The following is a 19247-nucleotide window of genomic DNA, read 5'->3' as shown; positions in this document are numbered from 1 at the left end:
AAAGGAAAATGACTCCCAGTGAAATGTTGCATTAGTATTCGTTTGCAAAATTAGAACTGTTTCATTTAACCATCAGTGGTTAAATTAATGGATTGAAAGTCATTTAAAAAAATATTATAGAAAATTAATAGTTACAGAAAAATAATAATAATAAAAAAAGTTTGTATGTTAAATAGTTCAACCAAAAATGAAAATGTACTAATTTTCAGGCCATCCAAGAGGCACATGAGTTTGTGCATGGGAACAGATTTGCAGAAATGTAGCTTTACATCACTTGCTCACCAATGGATCCTCTGCAGTGAATGGGTGCCGTCAGAATGAGAGTCCAAACATCTGATAAAAACATTATAATAATCCACAAGTAATCCACTCTGCAGTTGATGTGTGAAGTTGGATTTTTGTTATAAAAATCTGTTAATAAAGTTATTTTAAACTTAAAACTGTTGAGTCCTCTATCCATAATATGCTTTCATTCTGAGTTGTATATGTTTTCTTTTCTGAATGAGTAGTGTATTATTAAAGTTTCTTTCACTGTTTACAAGTTAAAATAGTTCAAAACAGATCTAAACAAATATGTGGGTGGATTTTGATGTGCGAGAACAACAGGGGATGGACTTTTTCAGTGGTGGAAGCGATATTATGGATTATGGACTCGTATTTTGGCCGGAAGTCAGTTAAACTGCCTTAATAATGGATTTGTGTCTTATAAACACAGCCTTTTACTTCACAAGATGTTAACTGATGGACTGGAGTGATGTGGATTACTTGTGGATTATTGTGATGTTTTTAATCAGATGTTTGGACTCTGATTCTGACGGCACCCATTCACTGCAGAGGATCCATTGGTGAGCAAGTGATGCAATGCTACATTTCTCCAAATCTGTTCCCATGAAGAAACAAACTCATCTACATCTTGCATGTCCAGAGGGTACATTACATTTTAGGCAATTTTTAATTTTGGGGTGAACTATTCCTTTAAAAACAGTTTAAATATAATCAGAAAGCTGTCTACAGATGCGTGTATTGAAGTGCTAGAAGAGCAATGCAGCTGAAACGAAAAGCAATGAAGTGTCTGTGTGAAACCTCAAATGTTTGAGACACGATTGTGAAATTAGTTCAACTTGCAGCACTGGAGAGACAGCAGGCATTTTGGTCAGATCCATGCATGTTATTTACATGAATGTGAGCTTTCAGAATAATTATTTAAATGTGTTTGTGTGTGAAATGAATAGTAGCTTTTACCTGCAATAAAACAAATGTTTATGAAAAAAAAAAAGAGACCTTTTAATGCTGTTATTTCCATGCACCAAATTTGCAGTGACCGATCTGTCTCAAATCTGTCCTTCAAACTTCTGCTTTCTGTATGGTTTCAGCTGAATTTTGTTATTTGTTGATCCCAAAAGCTTGTGTGTGATAAGGCAGCCACTGCTCTGTAATGTGGCTGAAGGATCACAGGTTGTTGGCCTGTATGATCTGCTGTAGGATGCTGTCTACATCAGTCGTGTCGTAGCTGATTCCCTGCATATCCAGGCTCGGCAGGATGGACGACAATAATGCAACCACATTCTGACGGATAGACCGCAACCTCTCCAGCGTCACACTGCTGTCAGAGTGGAATGATAAAGACAGTTCATACGTGTGTATAGTATATATATATATATATTATATCATATATATATATGATATATATAATATATATTATATATATGTATATATATTACACACAGACCGCAACCTCTCCAGCGTCACACTTTTGTGAGAGTTGAATGATAGTTGCATTTTTTTATTTGTTTGTTTATATATATTTTTTAAATTTATTAAGTATTATATTTAATAATAGTTAAATTTATTACTATTTGAATATGTTTTAAATGTAATTTATTCCTGTGATCAAAGCTAAATTTTTTTTTTCATTACTCCGGTCTTCAGTGTCACATGATCCTTCAGAAATCATTCTAATATGCTGATTTGCTGCTCAAGAAACATTTCTGATTATGATAAATGTCGAAAACAGATGTGCTGCTTAATATTTTTGGGGAAAATGTGATGCATATTAAAAAAGCATTTATTTGAAATTAAAATCTCTTGCAATATTATAAATGTCTTTACTGTCACTTATGATCAATTTAATGCCTTTGTGCTGAATAAAAATTTTTTAATTGTCCTTCAAAAAAAAACTAATATATAAAATATATATAGATCTATAAAGTCAAATATTTAAAAAGAAATATGTAATAAAAAAAGAGAAAAAAAAACAAATACTAATATAAAATAATGGGTTGTTTTAGCTATTTTGTCCAGCTGTAATCAGACACAAAAAGTTTTTTTAGAACGATTTTTTATGTTTTTACAGGAGTTTCTTCTGCTCATTAAGGCTGCATTTATTTGATCAAAAATACAAGAAAAAATGTAATACTGTGAAATATTATTATGATGTTAAATAATGTTTTTCAATTTTAATATACATTAAAATCTAATTTATTCCTGTGATGCAAAGCTGAATTTTCAGCATCATAACTCCAGTCTTCAGTGTCACATGATCCTTCAGAAATCATTCTGATATGCTGATCTATTATCAGTGCTGGAAACTGTTGTGCTGTTTAATATTTTTTTGGAACCTGTGATACCTTTTTTACAGGATTATTTGATGAATAAAAAGTTAAAAAGAAGAGCATTTATGTAAAATAAAAATCTTTTCTAACAATATACACTACAGTTCAAAAGTTTGGGGTCAGTACATTTTTATTCTTTCTTTTTTAAAAAAAATTAAAACATTTATTCAGCAAGGATGTTAGATTGTTAAGAAGTGATAGCAAAGATTTATATTAGAAAAGATTTATATTTTGAATAAATGTTCTTTTTAACTTTTTATTCATCAAAGAATCCTGAAAAAAGTATCCCCCCCCACCACCAGCACGTTGGATCATGTGACACTTTATACTGGATTACACTATGGAGCCGTTGAATGCTTGAATCTGATTGGCTGACGAACGTTCTGAGGTGTGCAATTATTGCCAGGGAAACGCATGTGAACGCGAACGTAGTTCCAGGCAGCTCTCTTGACCGCATTACAATTCCATATCACTTCGCATAGTTAACTGTAATAACGGAAATTACAGGACTAACAAAAACAACATGACAGATGATTTTCCAAAAGTAAATACACATTTCTCACTAGCGAGGTAATAACAGCGCTGTTTAGAGATGCTGCTGCAGAACTCTGTTGAGGGACGCACAGAGGTAGCCTAATTTTTCACACAAGCTCTCTCTCTTTCTTTCTCTTTCTCTCGTTCTCTTTCTAATAACTTCTTTCATCTCTCTGTTAGAATGCTATCTGGCTCAAAGCCTCCATTACCAGCTGTAAAATTACGTTTTGGAACCAGCAAAAGAGGCATCGGATGAGATGCAGAAGAAATAGTCCTACTTACAATAGCGATTTAAGTACAAAAACTGGACGAATCCCTAATATATCATCTGATCGATGTCTTGAGGTGTAGTATAAGCAGAATAATTGACTCCGGTCTGTTGAATTATTAGAAAAATAATGCACACTCGAGGTATATTTTTCTAATAATTCTGCGCCCCTGCGTGGATTGGGGATGAACGTAATGGTGCCGGAAATTAAATAAACATCTCATCTAAATAAATCTACAGACATGAAGGTATTTTAAAGGATTTAAAATAGATTTACTTTATTTTTATGTGTTGTAATAACATTTTGAAGAATGGTGTTTTTTGAATATTTTTGACCTCTAATAAATGCAGCCTCGATGAGCTTAAGAGACTTTTCTTTAAAGAAAACACTTTTAAGTCATTACTGATACCAAACATTTCAACGGTAGTAGTGCAAATTTTTAGTGTGGTTGTGGTGTGTGTGTGATGATATTAATATATATATCAATATTTATTATATATATATATATATATATATATATACACATACAAGATTTAAACTTAAATATTGTCAGAAAATGGCAAATAATAATTATTTGTTTTTGCATTGGTTTTGTTTTTTAAATAAGATTAGATTTTTTTTGTGCTGTTTTGTTCAGTTGTAGTCAGTTATTGTAAGTTTTTTTGGGTGTGTTTGTGTTTTTTTGTGTTCTGGTCTCTCCGTTGGTTTTGTTTTTTAAATAAGAAGGTGGTCTCTCTCTGTTCTCAGCTCGTTCAGATCAGTTAGCAGCGTCTGGTTCTCACTCTGGAGTTTGGCTAATGTCTTACTCCAGTACAGCTCATCTCTCGGACTCGTTTCTGCCTCCTGCTGGATGGGGGATGAACTGGATGGTGGCCGGTTTGCCAGTTCATCTGATTTCTACAGATTGAAGGTATTTAAAAAGGATTTAAAACGATTACTTTATTAAATGTGTTGTACTATTGATATATGGTGTATATTGAATATGGTGACACTCTAATTAAAAACTACACATAGTACGTTACTGATGTTAAATGTTTAATGATTTACCAAACATATCACTGTAACCAAATTTTTAGGTTTTAAAATCTACATGATGAATTAATAACTCAAATTTATTAACAAATTAACAACAAATTATACAACTGCTATATCCAAGCGAAATGTACTACATATCAAACCTCAACTTCTTGATTGTTATATTGTTATATATTTTTGCCCAAGTAATATATTAAAATGTGAGGTGTATATTTATTATATTTTATTTGTATAGATTAATTAAATAAAATCACATATTATATAGTATATTATGTTTTGTTTGTTTTTTTTGTTATAATATATTGATATGTGGTTATATATGTATATTATTTAATGATTTTCTGTAACATACTATAGCAAATTATGGTTGCTTAATTGTTTATAATATATATACAGAATTTTCAGAATAATCACACAAAGCAATATATACTATAGCAATTGTTGGGTGATTGTTTGTTTTTTTTTAAAATATTATTATTTTATTATAGCTGTTTTTGATTGGTATTTATATTTCTAAATATATAATACATTTTTGAGACTAAATCTAACACATTCGATATACACTTGATATGGCTTCAAACAAGGATTCAGAAGAGACAATAATTCTGATTGCATCAGTTGCTTATTATAGCGCCACCTTGAGGTCGATCTTCACAACAATTGGCGCACACACTAATTTTCACAAGATGTACAAATATATGAATTCCTTACCTGACAAACAGAAAGCTCCTCCCTCCTAGATTCAACTGACATTGGGTTCAATCTTTCCGCATTTTGCTCACATGACACTGAATCACCCGTGGTGACATCAGAAGGCCCGCCCCCTTCTGCCTCCGTCACCATGGCAACCTCCAGCTCACGGATGCCCAGAATTCTTTTTAGCCTCTTGGCTTCCCGCTCCAGCTGAGCGAGTCTCTGAGCAAGAGCCGTGCGGTCCGACCCGTCTGCCAACAATGGCGACACAGGCTGAAATCCCGGCCGGCTGAGAGGAGTGACGACCACCGTCTGAGCCATGGTTGTGGAGGTGTGTGGTGAAAGAGGGTGAGGGGGAATCCTAAGCTGATCTTTGGCCATCTGTGGCCCCTGAGACGTCTGGGGCTCAACGGAGCCCTCAAGTACCGTGGCCTCTGGCTGAATACTGTCCTCCTGAGCCACCGTATCTGCTGCTGGTGATGTGCTGGTGTTTGTCTCTGATCCTTCATGCATTTTGTCCATTGTTTCTGTCTCTCCCTCAGATGGGACGTCTGGAGCTTCAGCATGGTTTGGGGACTTATTGCCCTTTTCAATGTCTGAGCATGTTTCTTTCCTTCTTTTTCTAAAAAAACAAGTGAGCAAAGTTAGTTAAAATTTAGTTAAACCTGGGGTTTTTAAACTTGATGATTTATAATCTAATAAATATAAAATCTAATAGTATAAAGACAGTTTTAGATTTTCATGTAATAAGACCCAGTTATATTGTAAAAAAAAAAAATCTTCGAAATTTGTGTAAAATATTATCTGCCAATTATTTACTTTTAATAAGTTATTCATTTAACAAGTGAATTCAATAATTTAACCCCTTAACCTTGACCCCTAAGTTAAACTTTTAACATATTAAAAGCATCCTAATTAATAATGCATCTAGTTTGAAGTCACACTTGAAGGTCTCTCTATCACCCACTTAAATACTGTAGTTTGTCACAGAACACAACAAGGTTTGTTAAACATGTTCAATGCAATGCATCAAGCAAAGATGATCAAAAGTGATTCTTTAATGCGTGTAAATGTTGAGTAGTGTCTCTTTCAGACCTTGGGGAGGGTGATGACTCCTCTTCTGTGTCGGCAACTCTGACTCCATCCTCACCTGCATCCTGTGTATCTGTCGTCATGATAACGGTGACCTCATCCTGTTTGCTCTCTGATGCAGGTTCAGATAGTCCTCGACAGAGAGGACGCACTGGGCTTTTACTCATCTACAACACACACACACACACACACACACTTATTATAGTCTCAAGTGAGATCAATGTGTCAAAACCAAAATTAGAAGTGACAGTTCACATTAATGTAGGTAATTTCTATAAATGCCTCTGTATGGCCACAAAAAAAAAAAAAGAACTGCAGCCATCAGAACCAACTACTAAAACTTTGGATGAAACAGTGTGATTTCTAGATGCATTAACTATATTATATAATAGTTATATAGTTAATGCATTAGTAAATGCATTAAATAAATGATCTATTACAAACAGCCTACTCGTAGTTTCAGAATGAATTATTGGGTCGCTTGGCAAACTACAGTATCAAAATACTGCCGTTTTGCCAACAATGACAGTCTGACGCACACCCCAACATTTGACGTTTGCATAGGCAAAGCTCTCACATTCATACTTGTATGTATTATTTGTGATGTCTGCCACATGCAAAAGAAGACAGCCACACGCAGACCTACAGAAAACATTTGTACAGACCAAACACACACAACTGAGTCAACAAGCCCACAGCAAGTGCGATCACACCCTGACACTTGTGAGATTCAGAAACCCAAGTTCCTGTCCTGAGAACCGGGTACTTCCTCATTTGAAACACAAATAGAGGTGAATACCTCCAGAGATCTTCCTCTTCTCTTGATCGAGGCGTGTTCCCTGCGCACAACAAAACACACATCAACACTGCATGCATTCAGAATCTCAGATATCAGAATGTGGGGCCACACTATTAGTGTAAAGTTTGTAAAGTTGTAAATAAAACAGATCATTGGACTTCATTTCAGTCTTTCTGCTTCAAAAGTTCATGTTCAATTCAGTGTTTTACTTGACGTTTATCATTTGTGAAATTTACAAGAGACAATTTTACTGTCTTAACTGTTTTTTGAGTGTTTTTTCATAGCTGGGTGTTCTAACTTCAGCATTTTCATCCGTATCTTCTGGTAACAAACAGCTCCTACACAACAAAAGCACAAGAATAAATAAGACACGCTTTTAAAGTTAATACAAAAACAGCATAATATGCAATACGCATTTCAGCGATCCAGTTATCTTTTCCTTATGGTTATTGTCTATTTTTAAGCTGGTTTTGTGTAAAAGGCCTTAACTCTGTGCAGTCTGATTAAATAATAAGTAAAGAAAAGCAGTGTGTTTGGAATGGGATACTAGTGTACTGCTTTACCGCATACTGTGTACTATAATAAAGCAAGCAAATCCAGGTAACTCTGAAACAAATATTGTTATTTAGTATTTTTAATGACACATTCTAGCAGATAGGGTCATCTGGATACTTCATTCACACAGAAAACTTGCTTAATGCACACAGTATACATACTATAGTGCAAATATAACGCATGGTACTGCATTCTAAACATACCAGTTTAACTTAAGGTGATCATATGGGGACGGACTCACTGTAAGCGTGGTATCGGGTGCATGCAGCATCTGAACGGATCAGGAACGCTTCCAGCAAACAGGAGAGTGTTGATTCCTCTCCATTTCAAACAGTCCTCACACTGAATCCACGTCACGTCCCTTCGGATACAAGAAAGCCATTAATACACCTGCTCAATGTGTTACGTGTAGAGTTTTTATATATTTTGGGGGGACATTTATGCCATTGACAGGAGCAGTTTTTGTTCACATGTTGATGTAGTTCCAGTTGAAACAAAGCTAGGACTAGCCACTAGCCTTGACTTCAGCTTCAAATCCATGATTTAATACTTGCTATTGCTTCTCAGAGGCAGGCGATATAGACTGACACAGTAAAGATGTATTTTGTAGCTTAAAACCTGGAAAATAGCATTTTAGCATTTCTAGTTCCATCATCCAGAAGTCAATGGGTTTTTGGTTAAATGCCTGAAAAAGGTCAGTGTCTGACACAAGCTTAAGACATTTTCATGTTTTATTGTACAAAATAAAATACATTAGTGATTTTTTAAGGCTTTTACCTGACTTGGTGGTTGCTAGCAAGTGTCTAATGGGACTACGGAGTGTGTTGAGGACAGTAAATCTGATAAAATCTGATAAATTTTAAATTGATAAAAGTTAGGAAGATTATTATGATGAAAAACAACAATGTGTAAGAATCCTATTGGGTTTTTTTGGGAACCAGGATGGTGCAAAGCTACAGTTTGGCCTTTAAAAAAAATGTCCTCACTGCAGCGGTTTATTCAAAAAGCCTGTTTCTCATTTGACAGTGATTGAAAACTATCCTTGTATCCTGATGTTAGGTTTTGGCAAAGCTAATAAAACTAAACCTCAGTTTTGTTTTCATGGGAACCTTGGTGGCGATCAGTCATGTGCATCGCATGTTTTAGTTGTTGCATGGTTTACTCGCAGACATCACAGATATAAACCACGCTACTGCTCAAGCCGTGTGATTAACAGTTTCACGTTTCTCAGGGCCGCCTAACTGCATTTAACAGCTCGACTCGAACTCTGCCATCACAAGATGCTTTTTGTGTGTGTGTTTTCTGTGATGCATTTATGTGCAAGGTTTGTGGTCTAACAGACACATAGTCAGTTTTTAGCAAGTTTGGTTGCACCATCTTTCATTTTTTACCCACAAACCCACGGTGCTATTCTGGCCATCTTACTGGCAGATGGATAGACTCTCACCAACAGAACAAAACAGGTACGACAACACTGTTGTGTGAAAAGTTTTGGAGGAAAACAATCATACCCTTCTTCTTCTTCCTCCTCTTCTTCCTCTTCATCATCCTCTTCCTCTGTTTCCTCAGTATCCCCTTCTTTGCTTTTCCTCTCTAAGGCTTGAAATGCTCTCTCTTTCGCTTTCTTTTCCTTCTTTTCACGCCAGTAGTCATTCAGTTTGAGACCAAGAGCAGCTAGTGTGAGTCTAAGAGAAAAGAAGCAAACAAGTTAAAAATGGAAATGGTACATAAAATTATATACGTAGGTATTTAAATAAAATGAATATATATATATATATATATATATATATATATATATATAAAGATTTTTATGCATTTACAGTAAATAATATAAAAGCTGTACAAAATAAAAAAATATATGAAATGAAAAAAGAAAATTGAAATTTCTTTCACATTTTTGTGTACCTGTACTCAACTGGACACTAGAATGTTTAAAAATGTATGTATATATGTGTGTGTGTGTGTGTGTGTGTGTGTGTGTGTGTGTGTGTGTGTGTGTGTGTATGAAAAAAACATGTATTTTCTATAAAAAGTATTTTATATGAAATGCATATTATAAACATGTTTGTATTTCATATAATACAAATATTAGCACCCTTGGTAAATATAAGCAAAGGCGGCTGTTAAAAATCTTAATCGTTTGTCCTTTTGATCTTTCAATTAAAAAAAATTCTCACCTTTTCTTGAAGTAAACCAATGGAAAGTGGGAGGGAAATCTCACAGATACATTTTTTTCTCCAGTGCATGTTGGCCACAATTACTGGCACCCCTGTAAACACTTATGAGTAAAATATCTCTGAAGTATATTCCCATTCATATTTAGATTTTTTTAGCAAAGCAGGGTGATTAGGATCATGAAATTGTCCAGCCATGTTCCACAGGATTATAAATGAGGAACACATAAGCCAAATTCCCTTAATCATCCATCACAAAGAGTAAAACCAAAGAATATAGTTCTGATGTGCAGAACAAAATAGTTGAGCTTCACAAAATAGAAAGTGGCTGTAAGAAAAGAGCTAAAGCATTAAAAATCCACCATCAGGGCAATAATTAAGAGTTTACAGTAAACTAAAGATGTTACAAATCTGGCTGGAAGACGAGGTGTGTCTATATCGTCCTAATGCACGGTGAGGAGGAGAGTTTGAGCGGCCAAAGGCTCTGCGAGGATCACAGCTGGAGAATCGCAGAGATTAGAAAACTCTGAGCTGTTATCTTGGGAAAAGGACGTTGCAATAATTGGGTGCCAATAATTGTGTCCAACGTGAACTAGAGAGAAACATTTCATAATGAGATTTTTTCCACTTTCCATTGTTTTACTTCAATGAAAGGTTAGAATTATTATTATTTTTTTTTTAATTAAAAATTAAAAGGATAAACGATGCAGATTTATTTTCACAGCTGCCTTTGCTCATATTTACCAAGAGTGCCAATATTAGTGGAGGACACTGTGTGTATATACTGTAAGCATATCTAACAATAATTTTATAAATAATTATTTTTTATATATTGAATTTTATTTATTTATTTTAAATATTTACTATTAATATTTTAGTTGATCACAATTTTTTTTTTATAAAAAAATTATAAAAATGATTATAAAATAAAAAATAATTAAAACAAAATGACATTTCTTTGACTTATATTGTTAACTCTACTTAAACCCATTATTTGCGATCAGCTGTACAACAAAATGACAGAAGTTTTGAATTTAGCGTCAGTCCTGCATTCAAATGAGATGCTATCAGAGGCAGACTGCGCTGCTGTAGCGCTGCAGGGTAAAGTTTGTTGTGAGTTGCTGAAAATTCACCTGTACTCTTTGGTGTACTCAAAATCCTGCTTGTTATGAGCAGGCTTGAGGAAGTTACACTCAATTACTCCGATGACCCCGACCCCTGACCTTTGACCTGACAACTGAAGGAGAGAGACAGGAAGTGATGAGTCAAATTGAGTCACAATGAAAATGCAGTTATTTTTGAAGTCATCTGGAGTAAGTTATAACCAGGCCCAGACAGAATCTATTAAAGTTTTCAGCATTTCTGTGCTGATTTTGAGGAGATTTCTGTGGCATAGCTAATAATAACAACATGAAATGCATGTGCAGATTATGTGTGGCCCTGATTATACCTCATTTCTCCACATGAATGGATCTAGTACCTTGATTTGGCAGCCAACTTTCTGATGGGCCTTTATCAGTCTGTTTTTATGGTACATCATAATTCCATAGTGCTCCTTATTTTTCCGGTTGAATCCAAAAGTGATCTTCACTCTCTCATTCTGAGCAGCAGCATTTAAAGAAAACACTCTTGAGTCCAAATGAGTTTGACTAAGGGGTGAGGACATAGTAATAATCACAAACAAATGAAAACAAGTCCATCAGTTAATTTCAAAACCTACTGTGGATGTCAATCACAGAAACAGGTAGTGCAGGCAGGATTATAGTTCACTAAAAAAATGTTACTTGAAATAAATCAAATATATATAAATATAATAAATATATACAAATATAATCATATATATATTTATATATATATATATATATATATATATATATATATATATATATATATATATATATATATATATATATATATATATATATATATATATATATTTAAATTAGTTGCCAAATTCAGCATTTCACATTTTCATTTAGTTTAGCCTGAATGTACTTGAATAAATAAAACTGAAATAAATTAATGAGCGGAAAAATGTAAAAATAAAAATTAATACAATATTAATAAATACATATTTAAAAAAAACGAGGCAAATACACAGATTACTAAATGTAATTAAATTAAAATAAAAATATAAAAATAAATAAATCTGAATACATTTAAAAACAATGGCAAAAATTGAATTCAATTAATAAAAAAAAATGTAATTAAAATTAAATCAGAAAATACAATAATATTTAATAATTAGATATAATGATATTTAATATGATGGTATTTAAGTTATAATGTAAATCTGAATATTGGCTGAAATGATAAACTCAAGGATTGAGTGGATGTGGAAGGATACGATGAACTGGGGTTTATAGACGTCATTCTCAATCATGGACAGACTCTTGGAAATCAGCTTAGTCTGAACTTTCTTCTGTCTCAAAACGATCTGAATCCTGGGCTTCAGGTAAAGGATACTGAGATACGCCTGGAATGACAGACAGAGGAATTATATTTGTGTTGGCGTTTATTTTGCCATTTGATTTCCTTCTTTTCCCTTCATTCTATAATACTGTGATTGTTATTTTGAGCCTATCAAACTGTCCTTGATCTTTTGAGGTCCCAAAAAAAAAATAGTATTTATAGAAACAAAGCTGCAAAAATTGACTCTTTCTGATAGACAGATGCATATTAATGCTTGTCCAATAACATTAGTATTCGGCAAACATATGTATTTTTATAGGCCAAAACCCGCTCTTCTGGTTCCATCATCCTGAATTCAATGGGGTTTTAAACAAGTTTTTGGTTAAACGCCTAAAATAAGGTCTGTGGTGAACACAAGCTCAAGATAATTTCATTCTATGACTAAATAAATCAGTAAAACCACTCGTGATTAAGTACTTGTCTTGAAAAAGGCCTACAGCGGTTTTACAGCCTCATTGTGTTCAGTCACACTCTTGCAAACTACTCTAACTCAAACTTTCAGGGCAGATGTTTTTATTTGTTTGTGTGTTTTTTTTTAAGTAAAGTCTAAAAGAGTTAATGACAGAGACGGTGAAGTCATGTTACTGTGGGGAAGTTCGCTTATAGCCTATGTTTAGCTTTTTCATAAAAGTTGTGTTATTTTGTGAAGATTATCACAATGAATCAAAACTCCTGCTTGGTCTCAGAGCTTATTTTCTGAAAAAAAATAAATTATAAAAAAATCCAAAAGCCAATGGAAAAATTCTGTTGGGTTTTTGTTGAGGGAATCAGGCTGATGCTAACTTCAGGGTGAAGCCCTCTCTAATGAAAACAAACTATAATCTCATTTCACACGTGAAGGTAGTGTTTACATTTGAGGAAAATAATTACTACTATAATAATAAGTAACTACTACTTCAGTGGAAAAAGTAAATGGTAAAAAAAACAAAAAACAGTATGATTTAAAGACTTTAACTCGGACAGTTCTGATCATTATCTCTGCACCAAAGTTACAGCAAGTTCACACTATGACACTGTATTAACATTCTCTAAGCTCCGCCTAAAACACACACATTTGCATTCACACTGTAAAACAACCACAGGCCATAAATATCAGGAAGTTTCTCGGTCTGTTGGCCGTCTCTTTCTCTCTCTCTCACTCACTCTGAGAGAAAACTCCATCTCAGGGACGTCGTTACTGTCTCTGCGTTGCTTGTAATAATCTCTCCTCCATTTTGCCTGTGTCTCCTCTGATCTGATCTCCGGCAGACGGATGTCCTCTGCATCCGTGTCAAAGTCAAACTCCGGCTTTCCATCTTTATTTCTATAAATAAAAATGATTCAAATTTCCTTATTCAGTATTTTTTCATTCAGGTTAAATAGAAAGAAATCTTTGCTTTTGAACAGAATTAGAATTGCCATGCCACCCACTATTTTTGTAGGATTCTTTTTTTTTAATGAATGTTTATTTTTATTTATCGAATGTAAAAGAGTTATGGTGATTTATGGATTTAGAGGACACTTTTTTTCTTATTTATTTATGTTTTTTTCCTATGCAAATTGCATTCAAGGAAAACATTTTATCAGTTTCAGGAAGAATGAGATAAAAAGGCTGCAACTTTTTTTTCTCACAATTGTCGGCGACAAGAGAAACAAGTCAGAACTGCAAGATATCAACTCAGAATTCTGACCTTTTTTCTTAATTCAGAGTTTACATCTCACAGTTCGGTGTTTGTTTGTAATTGTGACTTCTCACAATCCCGACACTTTTCTTAGCAATTCTGACTTTTGTTCTCAAAATTATTAAATTGTGAAATAAAAAGTCGCAGTTACCTGTATTTAATTTTTATTCCATAGCGGAAACATGCTTCCATAGATATCTGAGATAAAATCTTGTGAATGTACTCAAACACAAATAAACACAAATATCACTATAAAATTGCCAGTTGCATATTTGATTGCTTTGATATGCTATTTGTTAGAGATGAGAGAATCACATGCTTTTAGGAGCTTTAAAACGACTTGATTTGTTAAACTAAGCAGTTCAGGGTTATATTCAAAACAAACACAAATCAGGAGTGTGTTGTTGTGACAGAGTCAGTACACTCACCTGCGTGCAACATTTAAATCACATGCAAATTAATGATGACACTGAACATAATGGTTCTCCTGTCTGCATTTGCTCTGTAAAGTCATCTTTCACTACAACGGACTGCATCCATGCAACTCTGGTAAAGTAGTTAGAAAATCGCCATGCAAGAAAGCAGCTGACAGACCTGCGAATGTTCCAGATGAGTATCTTGGTTCCTTTTTTGCCCTGAATGGAGTCCAACTGCTCTTGTAACTCAGAGATGCTCTGGAAGAGAGAATATTTCAGGATGGCTCTCAGACTTGCCTCTGAATCCTCTGTTACCACCAACGTCTGTGAGACAGGAGTTAAAGCCAATCTTTTGTCCCACTGAGAAATTAGACTACAGTCTATATGCATAGAGTACATGCAAAACTAATACATGCATCTTAGTTTTTTTTTTTCTGTACGTAGTCTACGCACTGTACAGCACTGGTTCTCAATTCCAGTCCTGGGGCTCCCTGCTCTGCACATTTTGCATGTATCCTTTATTTAGCACATCTAATTCAGATCATCAGCTCGTTAGGAGAGAGCTACATTAAGAGAGACATACAGGCTGTGTTTACACTTGGCGTTAACATGCAATCACCGTGATCCGTTCAAGCAGATTGGATCAGTCACTCATGTCGCGTTTACACTTGGCAACATCAAGTGACATCTCTATCTTAATAACGATCGGATCTCTCTTTCTTATTTAAATAAGTCTTCTGACTGTTCGAGAGAGAGGGGGCGGGGTTTTGCGTGACGAATGCAGACTCGATGGCTGGGTTGTGTTTACATTACACTGAGATCTGATCACAATGTATTCTCAACTACCTCTGGACCAGAACATGCAGATCGGATAAGATTCAGATCAGATGCACGTTTACACTTGTCTTTTCAATTTGTATGTGGACAACATCCGGATACAGGGTCGCATGTTAATGCCAAGTGTAAACGCTGCCAAAATGTGCAGAAAAGTTGGTATTGAGAACCACTGGTCTAGAGTCTGTATGCATTGAGTACAAGCATATGCATGCAAAACAAACATGCATCTTATTTTTTTTTAACCCTACTGTTGTGATTTTGACTCAAACCCAATTTTTCTAATTGATCAAAATACTGGTTAAACTATTTAGTTCTTCTTGAAATTTGTTGCCTATTACTCATTTAGGGTCATGAATGTGTGTGCAAAGTTTCTCATATATTTTATAGTCTAAACTAGAGTAGATGTTTTCTGTTTTTTATATGGCTCTTTAGTGTTTATCAAAGTGATTTTTGGCAAATTGTATGGAAAGCAACCAAACACAAAAGTTTTTGAACACAACAGGAGGGTTAATCAAACAGAAAAACGTTTGAATCTTGAGTTGAAAGATCTGTATTTTCTTCTGAACAGAAGGATATTGGTCTGTTGGTTGAACGGGGCGATGGGTACAATCACAGCCTGAGCTTTAATAGCCTGTAAGAAGCTTTGAGACAACATGCCCACGCTCTGACAGCCGCCATTTTTTGTGAAGATCAGAGCATCACGGCCCAGGCGCATTGAACCCGACTTAAAACCGTTTCCATACACGCCGATGGGCTGATGACTGCTTTTACTGGAGCCTTTCTCTGTGAATCCAAAGCTGTGAAGAAAATGAGAGATTCCTCTTCACAAAATATCTCTCTCCTCAACAAGACTCGAGGCATCATTTGTGTCCGTTTTCACGCACCTGAGCATTTTGTGCAGTTTGTTGGGCGTCATACCACTCCCGTTGTCCATAAAACTGAGGCACAATTGTTCTCTGACCGTCACAACATCAATCCAGATGTTCTTGGCTGTGACGCCTGGGTCAGATGCATTATCTACGACACACACATGCAGAGAAATTCATTGAACTGCATTATTTACTGTACATGCACAACATGATTGCTTTTTGCTACACTTTCGGTTTTCTCTTAAATTACAAGCCATTGCAAAAAGGCAAAGCTCTAAATATAACATAACCTACAACCTAAAAACAGACACACATGCCCTTTAACAGAATGTCAAGAGGAAACTGCGGAAATATTAAGATGGATTTTTGTTAAACCTCAAATCTTGATCATTAAGTAATCAAAAGCAGACACGTTTAGAAATATTTCCACCATCATCTCAATGTTATGAACGCAGTTTTTTGTTTTCTCTGGTGGTAGAGATATGTTTTTGTGAGATTTTAATTTTTTTATATGAGTGTGTAATATAAAGTGTTTTTGGAGACCGCAGGTGTAACGTTAATTCAGCACGCTTCACAAACACAAGCGACGCGATCTTCTCATTCGTCTTCATTTGAACACTACATCTATAGTTTTAGCAAACCCAGTCAACTTATTTTTGGCAATTGTTTTGCAAGTGTTCATGCATCTTTAAAATGCAACTTCCTTTTTGCATTATTTATTTGCTGATGTTTTCACCCGAACTAAATCAGTTTATGCATTCACTGCACACGAAACTATAACCTACAGTACAACACGTGTTGCTCTATGCTGTGTTGTTTTGTTATCAAATGCAATGGCATTAAGACATTTTAAGTGTTCAGATATTATGGTTCCACTATGCATTTAATCCAAAACACAACTTTACTCCGCAAAATGCGTTATGCGTGTTGCGTCTTAACATTACGCCATTAATTTTCTGTAAGGTAGGCTACTGTAGTTTGCCTTAAAAGAGCTGCGACAGGTGCACAAGTGATGTGCCTATTTATTGTCTATGAGATTCGCGGAAGTTTAAACCGAAAGTGTCGCCAGTTCCTGACATAACCTGAGTTTTCTCTATTTTCCTCCGAATAGATGCATGCATTAGTGTTTAGCTCACCGATGAGTTCCGCGACCGCACTGAAGGGCCATGTGTGACTGGTGGAGTTGCTCTCCAGGTACGACGGGCTCATCTATAAAAACAACATTACGCAATACAATCATCGTATGTACCAAGTATATCGCAGTGCGCGAGAAAAGACTTTAGAGAAGAAAAGAAAGAGTACACACAGAGCTCAGCCGGATCCCGTGTTCGCTCAGTCTCGCCATCATGAGGGTTTAAACACACGTCATATGAGAAGAGATGCAGATGGTTCATTCTTCCTCCTTCAGTGTGTGTGTGTGTGTGTGTGTGTGTGTGTGACGTGACACTCACAGCCAGAGCTCCACATCTCATCTGCAAACTGTCTTTTTTCTTTTTCTTTTGAGAGGTGTTTCCTATGCCTTTTTTTATCATAACTTTTTTAAATCATTTAAAAATGTATTATATGATTTTAAATATATTTTTTTTACACGTTATCACATTTCGTTTTATCATAGGCTATATTTTATATAAAACTACTTTTTATAAATGACCTTATTTTCATACTTTACTGTATAATAAATACTACAAATAATTTTTTTAAACTTTATTTCTTTATTTAAAAAAAACTTTATTTCATATTTTAGCATTATATTTATTATTTGAAATAATTATATTAAATAATCCTAAAATAATTTAGTAGCCTATTATTATTATTGTAAAATAAATTTTAATAATGAATACATTTTAATGTTAAAAGTAAAATAATTATTAAAGAAAATGATTATTGACAGACAAAAAATTTTAACTTAGCACATTATCAGTCACACACACATACACACACACACACACACACACACACACACACACACACACACACACACACACACACAAACACAGAGAAGGAGAGACATACAGGTGCATCTCAATAAATTAGAATGTCGGGGGAAAGTTCATTTATTTCAGTAATTCAACTCAAACTCGTGTATTAAATAAATTCAGTGCACACAGACTGAAGTAGTTTAAGTCTTTGGTTCTTTTAATTGTGACGATTTTGGCTCACATTTAACAAAAACCCACCAATTCTCAATCTCAACAAATTAGAATATGGTGACATGTCAATCTGCTAATCAACTTAAAACACCTGCAAAGGTTTCCTGAGCCTTCAAAATGGTCTCTCAGTTTGGTTCACTAGGCTACACAATCACGGGGAAAGCTGCTGATCTGACAGTTGTCCAGAAGACAATTATTGACACCCTTCACAAGGAGGGTAAGCCACAAACATTCATTGCCAAAGAAGCTGGCTGATCACAGAGTGCTGTATCCAAGCATGTTAACAGAAAGTTGAGTGGAAGAAAAAAAGTGTGGAAGAAAAAGGATGCACAACCAACCGAGAGAACCACAGCCTTATGAGGATTGTCAAGCAAAATCGATTCAAGAATTTAAGTGAACTTCACAAGGAATGGACTGAGGCTGGGGTCAAGGCATCAAGAGCCACCACACACAGACGTGTCAAGGAATTTGGCTACAGTTGTCGTATTCCTCTTGATAAGCCACTCCTGAACCACAGACAACGTCAGAGCTGTCTTACCTGGAGAAGAGAAGAATTCAATGCAATTCAAGTTTATTTGTATAGCGCTTTTTACGATACAAATCATTGCAAAGGAACTTTTAAAAAAAATTAAGTTTCTACAATATTTAGTAGTAGCTTATCAGTGACGACTGTCAGTTTATGTGCATATGGCAGAAATGTTCAGAAAAAACATTTAAAGACTTAAACAAACAGACGATTAACACTATTAACAGCAATTATGCAATCAAACTTAGAGGTCCTTCTCAAAAAATTAGCATATTGTGAAAAAGTTCATTATTTTCCATAATGTAATGATAAAAATTAAACTTTCATATATTTTAGATTCATTGCACACCAACTGAAATATTTCAGGTCTTTTATTGTTTTAATACTGATGATTTTGGCATACAGCTCATGAAAACCTCAAAAAATGAGCATATCATGAAAAGGTTCTCCAAACGAGCTATTAACCTAATCATCTGAATCAACTAATTAACTCTAAACACCTGCAAAAGATTCCTGAGGCTTTTAAAAACTCCCAGCCTGGTTCATTACTCAA

General features: G+C 34.7%; 1 protein-coding gene across 1 annotated transcript; it reads right to left on the bottom strand.

Moving 5' to 3' along the window:
• Positions 1 to 1364: 1364 nt before the first annotated feature.
• LOC109082188 (MORC family CW-type zinc finger protein 3-like) lies at positions 1365 to 17474 on the bottom strand. Its single transcript, XM_042769867.1, is given in 18 exon segments — positions 1365 to 1607; positions 4067 to 4135; positions 4138 to 4312; positions 5162 to 5765; positions 6239 to 6402; positions 7035 to 7074; positions 7295 to 7372; positions 7831 to 7950; positions 9101 to 9274; positions 10897 to 11000; positions 11244 to 11363; positions 12111 to 12239; positions 13379 to 13538; positions 14491 to 14638; positions 15726 to 15946; positions 16034 to 16166; positions 17155 to 17227; positions 17325 to 17474. Coding segments are annotated over 18 exon segments (2712 nt in total). The 5' UTR covers positions 17367 to 17474; the 3' UTR covers positions 1365 to 1449.
• Positions 17475 to 19247: the final 1773 nt, after the last annotated feature.

This window comes from Cyprinus carpio, chromosome A14 (genome assembly GCF_018340385.1).
Source record: "Cyprinus carpio isolate SPL01 chromosome A14, ASM1834038v1, whole genome shotgun sequence".
Classification (NCBI taxonomy): Eukaryota; Metazoa; Chordata; class Actinopteri; order Cypriniformes; family Cyprinidae; genus Cyprinus; species Cyprinus carpio.
The sequence above is the reverse complement of the archived record's forward strand: the minus strand, read 5'-3'. Positions and strand labels throughout refer to the sequence as shown.